At 38.7% G+C, this 18,138-nt stretch overlaps 1 protein-coding gene across 1 annotated transcript in view; it reads right to left on the bottom strand.

The window, feature by feature from the left end:
* Positions 1–18,138, bottom strand: part of USH2A (usherin) — a 635,462-nt gene that overhangs the window by 110,745 nt on the left and 506,579 nt on the right. The window contains 3 exon segments of the mRNA XM_037497740.2: positions 2,481–2,638; positions 3,572–3,755; positions 11,150–11,257. Of these exon segments, the coding sequence (XP_037353637.1) occupies positions 2,481–2,638; positions 3,572–3,755; positions 11,150–11,257 (450 nt within the window).

Here is an 18,138-nt window from a genome sequence, read left to right as displayed (position 1 = left end):
TAGCTATAGAACATCTACTGGAAACAGATAATGTATTCCCATTATATAAATGACTTCTTTTCATCTTTCCAACAACCCCACATGTGGATTCTATCATTATCTCCATTTTACAGATGGAGATAACCAAGACTCAGAGGGAAAAGCTGAGCTAATATGTGTTACTACTGGGATAAAAAGCCTGGTTTTCTCATCTTACTTTGTTTGTCTTAAAAGAAAGAGGTTTTCAAATCCTTACTGAGTGTGAAGTGTCCACATTAGCAATGACAATTTATGGGTTTAATAGTGTTAAACTGACAGGTAGACTTCCTGGTCACATGGATAGGAAATCAACATTGCTGATGAGTCTGGACTTTCCCTTATTATTATTTAAGAATTTGTATTGCTGGAGACCTGGACTGATTCTGAGAAATCTACAGTCAATAGGCTGAAACTGGTCTCAGAATGACAATGTTTTGCCTCATTTTACTTTGCAGAGCAAAAAGACTACTACACTAAATGCATGCCAAAGAGAAATCTACTAAAAGGTCACAAGATAACAATGTTATTTCATAAAAGTAGAAATTGGTTCCTTAGGGGGATGTGTAAGTTTGAATATTTACCCCAGAGAAGAATTGAGTTTTTGATATTAAGATACTAAGAACAGCACACAAAAATATCTATTCTCCTAAAGTCTAGAAGAAAGGCAGTACTTTGTCATACATGCTGCACTAGCAATTATTCCTGCATCTTTGTTAAATTTAAGATGTTGTAGGGCCTCCCTGGTGGTGCAAGGGGTTAAGCACAGCACTGTGAAGCTATCTGCAGCCTCTGTGGCACGAGTTAGATTCCACGCCTGCCAGGGAGCTACCCACATGGCGCAGCAGACCTCTCCTGACTCGTCCGCTGCTCCCCTCAGTAGTGTATTTCAGTAGATTCACCTGTTCTGCTCCCCACTTTCTCTGGTGAATACTCTCACCGCCCACACCTCTGGCCTGTACCTCAGTTCTTGGATGCATAAATAAATCTTAAAAAAATAAATTTAAGATGTTGCATATTTATTTTGAAACAAAGATGGATAAAATCATTTATATTTAATATCTTAGAGCAACTTAAATTTTTCTTTGCTTATCAAGCTCTTGAGAGCTTTTCTTCTGTTTGACCAAAATGCTTTTGTCTTTGATCGTGGATTATGACATCAGAAGGATGATGGCTTATGAGAACTTAGGTTTTATATATTAGGCTTTGAATTATCTTTATGGCTATATTACCTGTTTTGATGGTCCAAAATAGTAATTAACCAATTATTTTCAGTTTTTCTTTGAACTGTGGCCAAACATATTCTGATAGGGACAATGGGGGTTTATTTCTATTTCATTATAAGATTAAATGAAAAAATAAAATCATATTTCTGAAGGGTATTTGACACCTTAATCAGTTTTAAACTTTAATGAAACAAAGACTATCTGTATATGGTCCTTATTTTAAATGACAGAGCCAGCAGATTTCACTGTAATCCTCCTCCATAGGGCCTCCCCCGGTGGCACAGCGGTTGAACGCCAGGCTGCGAAGCTGCCTGCAGCCTCTGCACCGCTGGTTTGATCCCTGGCCACAGGGCGAGGGTCCCACATGGCGCGAAAGACCTCTCCTGCCATGCCTGCTCCTCCCCTCAGCAGTGTATTTATCTCTTCAGTCTGCCTGTTCTGTTCCCTGCTCTGCTCTGGTGAATTCTCTCACCCTCCCGAGCTTCTGACTGTACCCAGTGCTTGTATAAATAAATAAATAAATCTTAAAACAAACAAACAAACAAATAAATAAATCTTTAAAAAAATATCCTCCTCCACAGTGTGAATACAATCAGGATTTACCCTAGCATGATGCTGGCATCAACATATAATAATGCACTATACCTCAAAAGCAACCCACTGGCGACAAATGGCTCGCTGGAGGCAATTAAGCCTCCATTGAATTAAGCTTAAACAAGTAAAGTTCAGCTGCCCAACCCAGTCACAACACAAGACTCATGGGTAGAGTGGGCTATCATCCTTCTGAGAACCCCCCTCACTGATATAATACAGAGGGGATGATATAGGCCAATGACTCAATCGAGGGAGTCCCATAGAAATAAAAGTTCGAGACTCTTCAGATCCATATGACTTACCTCGGATATATATCAATAAGAAGGCAGGTTTGAAGGCTCTGCTTCTTGAAAGAAAGTATTGTGCTAGAAAAGTATATACATATCTAAACAGCTTTATCTACATCACTCTCTACATTACACTGCATTTGTCTATATGCCGGAAGTGCACATGCTTATGCATTATACACTCAGGAATGGGTTTGGATAATTTTTTGTTTATATTTATTCAGGAGACAGAGTATGTCCTGATTTAATAAATTCACATTTCCAACTATATCTCTAGTGAATTTCCTCTAAGATGTTTCACACATACACACACACGCACGCGCATGCACACACAGACATCTGCATTTTATTTCTTTACCTGGTGAATTCCAGGCCACAAATATGGAGTAAGGTCCAATTACTGTGATATTATATGGCGGTTGGATTTCTTTAGGGGTGTGCATAGGTGTTTCCACAATATAACCATCTTTGGGACTGCTACCACTTCCAGTTGAGGCTTCCAACTTGTAAATGTATCTGTATTTAAAAAAGGAACAATCATGATAAATCAATGCACAGGAGACTTGAACAATGACTGCTGGCTTTTCTATCCATTGCTTAGTCCTAAATTTGTAACAAATTTAAAATCTTTGCTCCCTGCTCAGAAGCTTTGCCCCAAACTTGTAACTTCACAGGCACAAACTTTATTGCTCAAGTCAGTTTCTGCTGTACCTCATTTTATTTTTAACACTATTAGTTTGTAGCTTTTCTTGAAGATTGCTGGAAAGTCTTGCAGGATGCTGGTGGATTGTGGAGTGGAGGGTTCAAATGAATCTTCATTTCTAAATAGGCTGGAGTTCAGGACAATGTGTTTAGAGGAAGATGTTTCTAAATTGATCTGCTACTCTCTACAATAAAACTAAATTGATCTCTGCTCTCTGCAATAAAACATCTGTTGATCTAAAATGTATTTTGTCTCTGCTGAGAAATGAATGGGAATGAATTGCAAATATGTGAAACTTTCCCCCTTAAAACCACTCATGTCTATATATAGTGAGGCAAATAGAGAAAACATTATGCCAGACGCAAAGGTAGCTGATGTTAAACAAAACTCTTTAAATCTCTTTTATAGCTAGTTTAGAAATGCATGTTTTTGCAAGTAATCTGATCATTTTTTAAAGTTAGATACTTTGTATGTTTTATATGTTTAAAAATTCTCATACTTTCATGTCAAATAGAAAATCAATTATTCAAATGTTTAAGGAATTTCACGTATTCTGAAGAGTAATGTAATTATTTAGTACTTAGGACTCCAATGTCTGAAATGGATTAAAACGACTCATCAGCAAAGGAGTGGTTTATGAATGAATACACAAACCAATTTATTCACTATTATTTCAGTTGAAGCACACTCTTTTTCACCCCTGAAGTATCTAACTCTATGATTGGAAAGGTTTTCGTTGAGTTTACCGGCTGTCGGGCTTTAGGTTTTTATCAGTGAAGTTTTGGTCCTCACTATCTCCCAGAAAAACTGAGGTTCCATTACTACTCCACTGGTGTTGAGCAAAGAGGCCACTGGGCTTTTCAAGCGGACTCCAATGTAACTCCGCTGTTGTAGAATTGATGATGATGTGTCTGGGCGTCATCCAAACTCCTGGTAATAATAACACAATAAAGGTTTATTGTTAGAAGAAAATAGCCACCTTAGCAGCACCACACAGACTGTGATATTTTCAATTTGTTGTTAAAAAATCTCAAAGTGAGCAAGACAAAATAACCTCTTTTTTTACTTTGAAGATGAAATAGATAATTGGGTATAAATGCATTTTTTAATGCTTTATTTTCTTTTTGTATGACATACACAGTGGAATATTATTCAGCTATAATAAAAGGTGGAATTCTGCCATTAGCAAAACCTTCTAGATGGGTCTAGAGGGTATTACATTTGTGAAATCAGCCTGATGAAGAAAGGCAAACAGAGTATGATTTCACTTACATGGGTATATGAGAAAACAAGCAACAGATGAACTAAAAAACAACAACAACAACATAACAAAAATAACCTTTTGCACTCTAAGATTAAATCAGTAGTTACCCTAAGGGAAGGGGAGATGGAATTGGTACACTAGTTAAAAGGGGTCAATGGTATGATGAAGGGTAGGAATCGACTTTCAGTGGTGACCTTTTTTGATGAGTCCTTTTAATCCATTTCAGACATTGGAATCCTAAGTACTAAAGAATTACATTAGTCTTTGGAATACACGAAATTCCTTAAACATCTAAAAAGTTGATTTTCTATTTGACACAGACTAATTCTCAGCAGTGAACACCTGAAACTTATATAATGTTCTAATGATCAAAACTTAAAACATACAAAACACAACTCTTAATTTTCCTTCTTCCAATCTATTCATCTCCCAGCCTATGCCTTTTCTTGTACAAAACAACAAGAAAAAAAGGGTCTTTGAAGCTTTTAGTATTCTTATCTCTAAATGTAATCTATCATGAATCTTGCAGATTTTACTCTGAATATCATTCTGTATATCTTTATGAACCAGGTGTCATTCCTTTCTCTTATGGACTTCTGTTTGCCCCTCTAAATTGGTCTCTATGTTTTGAATGTTGCCTTTTTCTATATCATATTAATTTTTATAAAAATATGTAATGTATATATGTAAGCTAGCATGATATTTATAAAACATACAGCCCCTTTGAATTTATTCATATAATGATTCCAGTACCTTATGATTGATGGTTCTATGTTTTTCAGGGCTGTGATACCATTGTCTTCAATACCGATGAAGCTTCAGCCACATCAGACTCTTTTCCTAGAATGCTTTAAGCTCTTTCCTATATCCAGGCTTCTGCACTTCCACTGTATGGAACACTTTTACTCATGACAACATGGCATTTTTGTATCTTACTCTCATAGATTAATTTGCTTGCAAATAACACCTCATCAGGGAGGTCTTATTTGACCACCTTCCCTAAATATAATGTCAGCCCTACCCAAAGGGATCCCAAAAGAGTTCCTCTTGGTAATATGCCCTTTTCTATTCCTTCTTAACATCAGTGACATCATAAACATCTGTCTTTGATATTGCCTTTATTTTTATGTTATGACTGTATGGTCTGCTCCTTTCTCCTGTTTTAATATAAAGTCAACTCCATGAGGTTTGGGACAGTCTTTGTCTTATTTGTTAGTGTATCTTTATGCATAGCACATACCTAATAAATGTTGAATGAATACATTTACTGTAAATATAACTGCTAAAAATTACTATGTGAAGTACTATAGGCAGTTCTAGGGAATGCAAAGATGTGGCTCATTCTTTCAAGGAGTTTGTCATGGCAGATAAAAGATAAATATGTACACAAAAAACTGTCATTCAAGGTTAAACTTTCAAGTACTTTATAGGTACACAAACATATTGGTGGAGAACCTGAGGATGAATAAGCTCAAGCCTACCATTCCCTACTGTCATCTAGGTACTCTGTGTGCAGACATTATAACACTCCAGCTTTTAAAAACTCACTTCAGTACTAGGCTTCCCTAACCAATAGTTTTTGGTTGATTGTATCTCCTATGTAAGTTACAAAGTAAAAGGTTACAGTTTCAACAGTTTTATAACAAAAAATTTGAGGACCTTCAAATTTATCAGCATCCCAAAAGGAATAAAGACAGATTTCCAAATGGCTCAAATTTAGTGATTTTTTTAGGAACAACTTATTTCTCAGAAGCAAGTAGTCCACTTTGTTCTGAAAGCTCTTCTCTGTTAGGCACATAGAAAAATCCACAAATCATGGTATATATTTATATCTGGGTTTCTCTGCCAACAGCTGCTAGATGACTTACCTAACTAATTAGAATTTTGACTTAAGGATGACATTAATTTGTTGATTTCAGTGATAAAGTATAAAGTCTTCACTCATAATCTGCTTCCTGCAGTCATGTTATTTTCACCTTGAAGGTTGCATTAAAAATCACCAAGATACTAACAAGGAAGACTATTGCTTAATTTTCAATTTGAACGAGTCAATACTGCCCCTGGACATGGAAGAGCTGATGAAAAAAGAAGACCTAAATAAGGGACCAGGAAAAAGACTAATTATAATAAAGTAAAAATCAAAATCAACAAGCAATTATAAACCAGAGACACACTATGGGGGTGGGAGGTAAGGAGGGGTTAGGTCAAAATAAGGGGGTGGAGGATTGTATGGGGATTATAACCCAGATGACAATGCCATACATTGTGCAAAAATGAAAAATGATGTAAAAATCATAAAATTAAAAAAAGCAACATTTTGGGCTTGCTTCAATTTTTCAACAAAAGTTGAGTTGCATGTATATAGAAGCTGGTGTCAGCTCTGTTGATAACAATTCTGAGTCCATCGGTGATTGATAGCATGAATTTGAAATGTATAAAGCATGAGTAAGTGCAGTGGTTTTACTTGCATAATGATATAGAGACACTGTTATCTTGGTAGTCACAAGAAATCTTTACAAGAGTAAAAGCCACCTTTGGTGAGATGCCTAATTATGTCCCCGGGGGAGAATGTGCCCTGCCCCCAGTTTTTCTTTGGTTGCATCAGAAAACCTGTTTTATATAATGGAAGGGGAGAGTTGAGGCAGTTCAAGGGAAAGAAATAGATGGTCCTGAGGGAAGTAACCTAGAAGGGGGTTGGGAGGTAGAGTAAGAGCAGGTAAACTTGCTGAGAGGTATCAGAGGGGAAGTTCAGAAGGAAATCTAAGTGGATCTCTTGCAATAATAGCTTCCCAATAAAAGGTAACATGTCTACTGGGTGTGTTTAAATTTATCTTGAGTGTCATGTAATATGACCCACTTCTCATGTCCTTATACATTTTCATTCCAATAGAAGAAAAAAAAATGGGCTTCCCTGGCGCGTAAGCACTGTGAAGCTGTCCGCAGCCACCGTAGCATGAGTTCGCTCCCAGGCTGGCCAGGGAGCTACCCACATGGCGCAGCAGACCTCTCCTGTCTTGCCCGCTGCTCCCCTCAGCAGTGTATTTCAGTCAGTCTGCCTGTTGTGTTCCCCGCTCTGTCTCAGGTGAATCCTCTGATCTCCCCGCCCCACACCTCTGGCCTATACCCCAGCTCTTGTGTGCATAAATAAATCAATCTTTAAAAAAAAATCAACATTTATCATGGATTAACTTTCTCCTGAATGCTGGTGGAATTAATGGATGTCAGGAATGCGTTAACTTCTGGACCATTAACTATTTGTTAATTTTTTTCATCTGACACTATGCAATTGTGTTAGGTATTGTTGACGTTGGACGAGAATATAATTCTTACCCATCAATGCCCCCATAACATCCTAGTGGATAAAGATGAATAAATACATATTTATCTACCAAGCTGCAGTCTGAATTTGTATTTTCCTCATAGAAAAGGGAAACACAGTATTCTATTCAAACTCTTAAGACACTGGTAGGAAGACTGAGATGAATGGCAGTGGAGGTGGTCAGAGGGGAGACTGCCAGAAGTGGAAATCTGTGGGCTATGTCTTGAAAAAGTGGGAGCTCACTCAGTGAGGATGGAGGGGAAGGAAACCTAGCCGAAGTCCTGGAGTTAGGGGAAGCTTGCTGGAATGAGAATTACCTCACTGTGGCTGGTACATTAAATGTTTCTGGGAACAACCTGAAGACTTGACAGTTATCAGACAGAAGTTAAAACTTGAGGGCTCTATTTTGTTTTACTAAGAAGATGTCAATTTTTTCTTTTTTAAGAAGAAAGTAGGATTTCATGGAGGTGACTGACTATATGCTTATTTTGGTAAAAGGGGAAGATGAATTGGGATGGGGATTTGAGGGACAGAAAGAATGACTAGAAGTAGGGACATTGCTTGGGATTCAGGGAAAATATAGGGGTTTGAACTCAGGCAATACCAGAAAGAAAGGGAGAACACAGGAAAAATATCCTTAAGATTAAAATTAATAAAATAATATTTTCTTTTATAACTAATATTAATGTCTAAAATATTAATAAGATATTATCAAGAATGATAGTGCAATCTAAGTACAATCCAAGGAAAAGAGAATTAATGAGAACGTCACTTTCAGGGCTTAGGTGATGAGGTGGATACTTGAGAAAGGGAAAAATGAATAAAAGCAAGTTGGGGATTTGCAGTGTTGAAATACAGAGGTTGAATTATTTGAAAAACATCAAGATATAAACATCCAGTAGACCAGTGGATACAGAGGTCTTGAAACCAAGAGTTCAGTCTTTGTGGGAGCTGTTAAAATAGGCAGCTCTCAGCTTGCATTAGGAATTAAAGTCAGTTCATGAAATCTCCAAGGAAAACTGAGAGGTTACAAGTACAAAGGAGTGAGGGGGTGGTAAATCTAAAGGAACATCAACAGTTAAAAGCAGAGCAGAGAAAGGAATCTGGAGTGAAACTGAGAAAGATGGGTCTTTTTTTCCACATTATCAATGCTGGAGGAAAGCAGCCTGCAATTTTGCATGATTGAACTCTAAAATGAATTAGAGCTTGCTGGCATGGCACCAGTTCTGAAAAGAGAGAGCAATAATCCAATTCAAACTCTTTCCACAATTTGACTAAAGGTACACAATTTTCTATGAGGACAAAATTGTAGAGAATTATGTCCAACTTATCAATGAGGTCATAATGTGCATGAACTTTTTGTTTATTTTCAAGATTGAAAACAAGAAAGAAATCAGAAGAGCAAAGGAAGGCTTCTCTTAATTTTTCTCCGTATTAGCACAGGATATTCAAATATTAGACGTTCAAACTGTGTTCAATTCACAGAAACAGGTATTTTGAATTAGTTATATTTGGGATACTAATTTAAAATGGCATATGCTTGTTTCCTCTTCACAGCAAAACAACAGAACTTGGTATTATTGCTGACTTGTTCCCTTGCAAGCCCAAGTTACAAAGCACTCACAAATGGTACCTATCTAGCCATAAAATGGATTCTAAATCCATATATCTTTTGCAGAGAAAAGCTCATTTAGTTTATTATTCCTCAGCACAGTTATTTGGGTTAAAGAAAGGTACATAAAGTTAAAAAAAGAAATCAAAGATAACATTTCTCATCTCACACTCCCCTGCACTGTTGAAAGCTATAATTTTTATGTCCTGAAAACTGAGCCCTTTCAAGAAATCTTGTTCAGAAAAGTGGGGAAATAGCTGCATATTTTCTAAGAATTTAAATATATGGATCGGATGAGTAAAGTAGAACAAGAGATTCCATTATTTTATCAGTTTTGAATTTTAGCCAAGCCTGGTTGATAGATCCTTTAAAAATTATCCATTATCATCAAAGTATCCATTTGATAGTTTACCTTTCCAAAAAATCCACTGCTGGTTTCTTCCTTTCAAAGGAGCACTATGCTTTTTGACATGAAACATTCTTTATATAGAAAACATCATTAGTGAATTCCTGGTGAGGAGCCATATGCACCATATGCGGAATTTTCCATTTTATTCCCCATTTACTGGTAGGAAGTTGAGGTCTAATATTCTGAGGTACAGCAATCCCTTCCATTAGAGGAGTAATGGACACACTGTTGAAGACTCTACAATGGTAATTAACATTATATTTCTGTTTAGAAATTTATTTATGCCTCTGTTTCCCCACAAGGAAAACAGACAGACAATAAAGATTAATAAAAGCAATAGTTGCTCACTAGTCCAAGCTTCCGAGCACATTTTTCTCCTAAAATTACATGATAACAGTCATGCCACTTTCCAGCCCATAGGCGAGCATTGTTATCAGTAGTGTATATGCTGCCAGAAATTTCCTATATATTTGTGTATAGAAATAAGTCTCATTTTTTATGCAAGTTTTTATACATCTAAGCTACCATACATTCAAGTGGTCTATAACTTCCTCTTTGAGGTATGCTCACCCTATTCTTTTAAAAGGATGCATAGGAGTCCATATGTGACTCTACCTGAACTTACATAATGATTCCCCTACCCTTGGACCTTTAGATGCTTCCATTGCCATTAAACAAAAACAGGGAACATGCTTCCTGAAACATTATGGTACATGGTCCCTTGGGCATTGTGGAAGTGTCCTTTTATGGCAGAGATAATGAAAATGAAAGCCCTTTGTCCTAGGGAATTAATTTCAAATTGAGAAGGTCTTGCCTATCTGCCCTGCCAGGTGATGGTCCCTCTGCATGTCCTCAAGCAGCATGTGATTGTACATCATCCCCATTGTTGGTTTGTCAAAACCCTTGATTCTCATGGTCCATTCTGAAGTCATCTGCCTGTAGCATCTTTCTGAATGTCCATATGGGGTAATCTCTCCCTCCTCAGAGAATTCTGTTCTGAGAATTCTGTTCATTTGTTCTTTCTTACTGTCACATTTCACACTATTCCTCCAGCTTTGGGTGCTTGTCCTCTCACTTCTACTTGAGTGCAAATTCTTTATTTTTATTTATACAATCACTGGGTACAGTCAGAAGCGCGGGAGGGTGAGAGAATTCACCAGAGCCAGAGCAGGGAAAAGAACAGGCAGATGGACGAAATACACTGCTGAGGGGAGCAGTGGGCACAGCAGGAGAGGTCTGCGTGCCATGTGGGACCCTCGCCCCGCGGCGGCAGGGAATCAAACCGGTGCTGCAGAGGCTGCAAGCAGCTTTGCAACCCAGCACTCAACTGCTGTGCCACTGGGGAGGCCCTTGAGTGCAAATTCTTGGGGGCAGCAGATATCTTGGTCAACTTCAGCAATGAGCATGCGTTTGTTATACATGAGGCATGTTGGAAATATTAAATGCTTGTTTTTTGAGGAATTTTCCAATCAAATATGTAATAGGTTTTTTTTTTTTAAACAGAAAATGAAGTCTATAAAAGGCTAAAAGAATTGAAAGCACACTTTACCTTGGGAGTTTATAGTTTAACCAAACTGGAAGAATGGTGACATAGAATGCTATTTTATTTTTATCTATTAACTTTATTTCTTCCTCCTTGTTTGCTAGAAAAGAGCTTATAGAGTTCACTTTTAAATGCCACATGAAAACTTCTCCCAAATCATGGGTATTTTTTAATTACCTTGAGGGGCTGCCTGCAGTGTCTGACCTAGAAAAGGCTCGCTTGAAGCACATCCAGCAGATGTACAAGCTGTAAGAGTGAAGCTGTAGTTGGTGAATGGCTGGAGACCTAGAAAGAGCAAACAAGAAATAAAGTGCAACTTGAGAGGATTATTTATTATCAATTAAGCACCAGAAGTAACATGCAGAGTTGAAGATACGATATCCAAAAATTCTAAAAGCAGAAAACATTGTAAAGGGATAGGAGTTTCATAAGCAGTTCGGTATTAATAGACATTCCATTTATCACTGATGAAGTAATACATTCTCAGCTTTAGAAGAGATCTTCAGATTCACACAATCCATCTACCCATTTTCCTCTTGACAACCCTGTACAAGATGTCACTCAGGAGGCGTCCTACTACACCAGGGGACTACTGCATCTCCCACCCTGCCCATCCATCTTCAGAAAGTACCAAAGTGCTCCTGATTTTGTTGGAAAGTTCTACCTTATGTTGTGATGAACTTTTTCTATCACTCCCACCCCAGGGACATATAAAATGAATCTAATTTCTTTTCCACCTGACAGTTCTTCAAATACTTGTAGACAGTTATCAATTCCCCCCACCCCAGACTTGTCTTCTCCAGGGTAACTATTCCACTTTCAGCAACTGCTTCTTATATCAACAGGGTGGGAAAAAAAATTCAGATTCAACATTTTTTAGCCTCAAGCCATATCCAGTTCGTATTAACACCGACCAAGCTGAGTTCTTTCTCCCCTGCCCCCTTTTTTTAAGCTTTGCACCACCTCATCACATAAGTTCATAGTGATAGCTCACACTTCAGTCGTATTTTGGGGGGTAGGTTGGTTTTATCGTTATACATAATTTGTGATGGGATAGTGTTTATTACTTCATCTGTATTCAGAATATAATGCAGCAAAGTGATTGCTCAATAAATTCTTGGAGAAAAAAAGAATGATAATCCAAGTCCATTTGTATTCCTGGACATCACCAGTATGGGGCAAATGAGCTTGGACAAGTTACTTAGCTTCTCTTTGCCTCAATCTACCAATCTGGAGAATGGGAAGTCCTAGTTTCTAAGGGTGACAAGATTAAGTTGGTTACTTACAGCAGTCACCAGAAACAGTTATAAGGCTTGACAATATTCAACAAGGAGTATCATTTCTTGTCTTGATTCTTTGAAAGTTCAAACAAAGTCAAAGCTTTAAAAAATAAACAAAGGACTTAGTCTATGTGTCAAATAATTGGGCTGAGATGTAACATGGACCCACTGATGAGTCTACTATTTTTTCATAAAGATTTGAAATGTATCTGTACTTCCGTAAGAGGAAGAGTGAAAGGAAAACTTGGAGCCAGTGGGTGGTACTTAAAGCCAACTCAATGATAAAAGGTGGAACTTTCTGGACTCTCCCCAAGTTCCCTGAATGGGGGCTGGAGGAAGTAGGGGTAGAGTGGAGCCACCACGACCATGTAGAATTGAACAAGACTGAGCATAAGAGTTTTTTTTTTTTTTTTTGTGGGGGTTGGAGAGGTGGCTTCTGATTGCTCCCTGGTCTCTGCTCAGCTGACACTACCTCTGGGTAGGACAGGTGAGATCTGCTCACATTTTCTTCTCCTTTCCCTAGGCTCTTTTCTAACACCATATGTAAATAAATAATTTTACTTTTTTTGTTTCTGTCTCTCTGCTTTTGGGCCTTTTCCTGAATAAAGTGGGCATGTGAGGACCCAAATTGGGTCATCTCCTTTCCACCAGGTTTGCCCTATAACAATTTTGGAGGGGTGACTTCCTCCAGATAGGTCAGGTGCCATTGTCACATTAGGTGGATTTCTGCCCAAATGCTTTTTAAAGATTTTGCGCATTCTATCTAGACACTATACCCAGCACTTTTTATCCCTGTAGAGGGCAGGAAAGGACGGACACAGAGCAGGTTTTCTGATCCAGAAGACCAGGTAAAGGAGGAGTCCTGGAGCCCTCGGTAGCTTTTGCAGGCTTTTATTGGGATTTACCAGGTACATGGCAGATAGGGGTGCTGGGTGGTGGCTAGGAGGCTGGCAGGCCCCCCAGCCCCAGCAAGTCTTCACTCTATCTGGGCTCTCTGGCCTTCTCTCGCGTTCTCTCTGCTTCTCTTATGGTTCTGCTTCTGCTTCTCTGCTTCTGCTGGCGTCTCCGTGACGCCGCCCTTAAAAGCCCAGTCTTAGCCCAGGTGAATCCCATCTACCTATACCCACACCCTATTCCAGGTGCCCGCCATCGGGCATGCATTTGGGACCACAGGGTTCCGTCATGTATCCTAATGGCGGGAGGGTAGAAAAGCCTGCTACTTTTTACCTTACCCTACAATCCCCCAAATTACTTTCTTCCCTCATGACTTTGGACACCCTCTGAATTTTTATTGTGTGCTTATTTATGTTTGTCTTGCCCTCTATGATATAAGTTCTAAATGAGCAAGGGCTTTGTCTTGTCCACCACTGTATACTTCCAGTGATGAAGGATACAAAGGAGATGCTTTTCAATGAATGAGAAAGTTAATTACAGGGCTGCCCCAATAACTGAGCAGTGGTCTGGGCTCTGTGGTGAGGTGACACTGCGCTGTAGCTGGAGCTGCTCAGGGAATCTGCTTCACAGCTCTCTGCATTTCCTTATCAATTTAGAGACAAGATGCAAATACTTATTTGATTATAATCTTCCATTTGGTTGCTATGGAGGATTTACATAATTTTGATATTCACCTGATTTACAGATGGGGACAATGATGAACAATCTAAGCCAGGCCTGAGCTACATATGTTTGATAAAAGTTTAGGGGAAATGTTACAGATTATAAACACAGAAAAGAAAACAGAGGAAAATATTCAAGACTGAAGGTCAGAGATAGCAAGTTGATATAGCCTGATAACCCCCTTTGCTCCCACCACTGTAAAAGGGAGTCTTGACCCTTGTAAACCATTTATATCTGAATATCTTTCACTCTTATTTGGAATATAAGCCCTTTGAAAGTAAGGATGATATTTTTAAATTTTTTTTGGTGATTTTTTTTCCCAATAGTGTCAATTTCAGGGGCTCAATATTTGCTAAATATTGTTCAAAAGAGAGCCAAACCACAGAAGTGCTCCCTAAGGAGGGAGGGGTTTTGAGGCTATGATGTCTCTCACAGGTGGGATCTGACCAAGTAGGTCTTTCCTCATAATTCCATAGGATTCCTGTCCAAAGCACCCATTTCACTGAGTAGGAGAATCTTCTCTGGTTACAGAAATTATTAAAATAATGACAATATTAATTTTTATTTATGAACAATCATTTTAAAATGGATGCCTGACTTAAGAATAACTGGTAAAAAATGAAGCAATGCTGGATTTTTCTCTGGAATATTCTGTCTGGTCTGGTTTCAGATACACAGTGACTGCTGAAGAACATTTTGGCATGGATAGCAGGGAAAGAAGAGAAAACTCACTCTCACAGACTCACACTCACCTCTCTGAGAGGTGTGCACTAGGTTGATGAGAGGATTGAGGGTATTTGCAATGATAGTAGCTAAAAGGAAATTTTGCATACATATAATAGGTGAAACACTACATGATATGCACATCAAAGACATCTTTACAGACACATCACCCAAAGCAGTGATATGAAGGCAAAGACAAACAGCTGGGACTACATCAAATTAAAGAGCTTATGCACAGCAAAAGAGACAATAACAAAAACAAAGAGAAACCCCACTGACAGGGAGAATATTTTTGCACACAACACTAATGATAAAGGACTGATCACAAAAATCTACAAATAGCTGATGAGACTCAACAAAAACAAAGAAAATAATCCAGTCAAAAAATGGGCAGAAGAGTTAAAAAGAAACTTCTCTGAAGAGGAAATGCATCTTACACCAGTGAGAATGGCACGTATTAAAAAAAATAGCAACAACAAATGTTGGCGAGGTTGAGGAGAAAAAGGAACTCTCCTGCACTATTGGTGGGAGTGCAAACTGGTCCAACCACTATGGAGAGCTGTGTGGAGATTTCTGGACCTACTAAACATAGACTTCCATATGATCCAGCAATTCCACTCTTAGGTATTTACCCAAAGGACACAGAAACATCAATTCCAAAGAGCACCTGCACCCCTATGTTTATAACAACACTATTTACAATAGCTAAGCTTTGGAAACAACCCAAATGCCCAGAAATAGATGACTGGATCAAGAAGATGTGGTACATATACACCATGGAATATTACTCAGCATTCAAAAATGATAAACACATGCAATTTGCAGCAACATGGATGGCGCTGGAAGGGATCATGCTCAGCAAAATAAGCCAGAAAGAAAAAGAAAAATACCAGATGGTCTCACTCATAGCAGGAATCTAGAAAACTTAAATAAGGGACCAGGAAAAAGAATAACTATAGGAAAGAAAATATCAAAATCAACAAACAACTATGAACCAGAGACACTCTATGGGGGGTGGGGGCAGGGAGGGGAGGGATTGGGGTCAAAATAAGGGGGTTGTAATAGTAAAAGGAAAATTTTGCATATATATAAATATATATTGTCCTTTCTTCACAAAAACTTTCTGAAAGTACTTGACTTGGATCTATTACTCAGTTGATAATATCCCCTACCTCAGGGAGTTCTCACCTGAACTACAACCAGAACAGGAGTTATCATTCCTCTCAAGGCAGAAAATCAAAATCGAGGCTCAGAGAGCCAAGTACTCACACAGTGAAAGGGTGTAGGAGTTGGGTGGGACATAGCCAGAACTTATACACCAAGCCCTACACCCCGTCATATAAGAGCAACCATCAAGCAGAGACACATTTCAATGACAACCTTCCCTTTGAAGATTAAACAACCTCTGAAAGATGTAAACATGATGGAAACCATTCTAGCCATGTTTAAAATAAAAATATATGTGGAAAGAATTTTGTTCAGACATCAAGTCAACATAAAAAAGTAAAATCCAAACCCAAAGTCCGGGTGTTTTGATGTGGCTCCAATTTTACTCCTCTTTTCAATGGGCTCTGCACACTAATTATATTTTATGAAAATTGCAGGTGTTTTCAAGTTATTAGATTACATAAATACCATACTAGCTAAAGGCTAGCAGGCCCTTACTTCTTGCGGGCCTTCTTCTGGGTCCTTGAGGAGTACTAACCCATTCCAAGTCCTCCCTAACCCCCTGAGGCATGTGATGGTATCTGTTCATTTTACAGCTAATGTAGTTAAGATGCAGACAGGTACAGAGCACCACTGTGATCGTGGACGAGGAAAGGGGAGGCTGGGAGAGAAGTCTGGGCAGCTGGGCTGGGAAGTGTGGCCCAGAGCAATCGGGTGAGGCTTCTGCTCTTCACAAGGGAAAGGATGACAGAGACGGCTCAAAGCTGCCCAGACACACACAATCTAGGTAGGAATGTATACATCTATCTTTCCATTTTGAATATTAGCACATGTCAAGCTTGGGGGCGGACAGCAAGGCTGTTTAGAGACCTGGTTTTCAGTTAGACTGTCTGGGGTCCCGTCCTTACCTACAACTTATAAACTAGGACCACAGGCAAGTTTTCTTACCTCTAGGTGCCTCAGTTTCCATATCTGAAAACTGAGGGTGTCATCATGCCTTGGATTTAAGCCCTTGACTGGCTGGTTCTGCCCCCTTCAGAATTCCTTGCTTCCATAAAATAAACCGAGGGACGCACAGCCAACAAAAACTTTCCTCATTGATGACGGAATGGAGAGGGATAGTGAGCTTTCACACAGAAGATACCTTCTCCCTGAGCCTTGGGCTATAGGACTCTTTGTGGGCAAAAAAACTGCATTTATGGGCCTGGGATAGGGCTCCTGTTATTCATGCACACATGACTTCTTTCTGCACTTGACATCTTTGCACATGAATCTTTTTGCATACCCTACTCCATTTCCATCGTGAGGATGTCTGATTTGGCATGGTCCTGAGGTTACTAGCATCTTGCCTTGGTTCCTTTAAACAAGTGGAGCTCTGGGCGGGGGACATGGCCCCTGGAGTAGGTGGGTCTTCCCTTTGGTGACAATGGTATGCTAGTCAAGGCTGCTTAATTGGGCTACAGACTGAGGGAAGATCATGCTTGCATCCACTACTTTGTGCCATTTCTTAGGTTTTATATTTTTCATTCTGGGAGAGAATTGGATGACTTACAGGCTTGGTTCAGATCACCTGTAAGGAAAGCATGGACTGCCCTCAAGCTTCAGTGATTTAAATGAACTGGATGGCCTTTTTTATCTATGTCCCCGTAAAACTCAATAAAAGCAGCACATTTCAACAGGAATTTGCTGTCATTTTAACTAAGTCTCTATTGGTAGTTCTTGAAATGAGATCTGTATGAAATATTAGTAACAGGCAATGAAAAGGGCACACCAATTGAAAACTACTCATGAATTGATCAGAATGAGAAGGGGGAAATAAAGAGGCGTCTCAAAGGAACAGTTCTGACTGTAACTTAATCCTGGAGTGGAAGAGTAGAAGGAGAAAAGAAAACATCATTCAAGTGCTCAGCATCGAATTAAAAGAGTAGGAAATAGAAGTTGTAGAGAAGAGAAAGGCAAATGCATGGAGAAAAGCCAAGTATTTAACATTTTAGTGTAGTGGAGATTAGTGTGGCTGCAAATTACCTGAATTTCCCTACAGGGAATCATGTTCTCTTTTAAAGGAAAGAGCATACTATAACCAAACTCATTATAATTACACTTGCAAGTAGCATTACATTCAAGAGTAAATGTGTGTTAAAAAGGATCGCAACAACTCTGCCCATGGATCATAAAAATATGATTTGGAAACGAAACCTGGCCTTATGTAAGTTATATTTGATCTACTCTAAAAAAGAACAGCTTTATTCTAATCTTTAATTTACAGATAAATAGTCAGGAAAAGGCATAGTGTCCTTTATAATTTCAGATAGTAAGAGCTATGTCACAGCAGTCACCCACTTATTCTATTGGCTATGATGGGGAAGATCAGGATGCATC

Source organism: Talpa occidentalis, unplaced genomic scaffold (assembly GCF_014898055.3).
Source record: "Talpa occidentalis isolate TD23 unplaced genomic scaffold, MPIMG_talOcc4v2.1 talOcc4.8, whole genome shotgun sequence".
Taxonomy (NCBI): Eukaryota; Metazoa; Chordata; class Mammalia; order Eulipotyphla; family Talpidae; genus Talpa; species Talpa occidentalis.
This window is presented reverse-complemented; position numbering and strand designations above follow the sequence as displayed.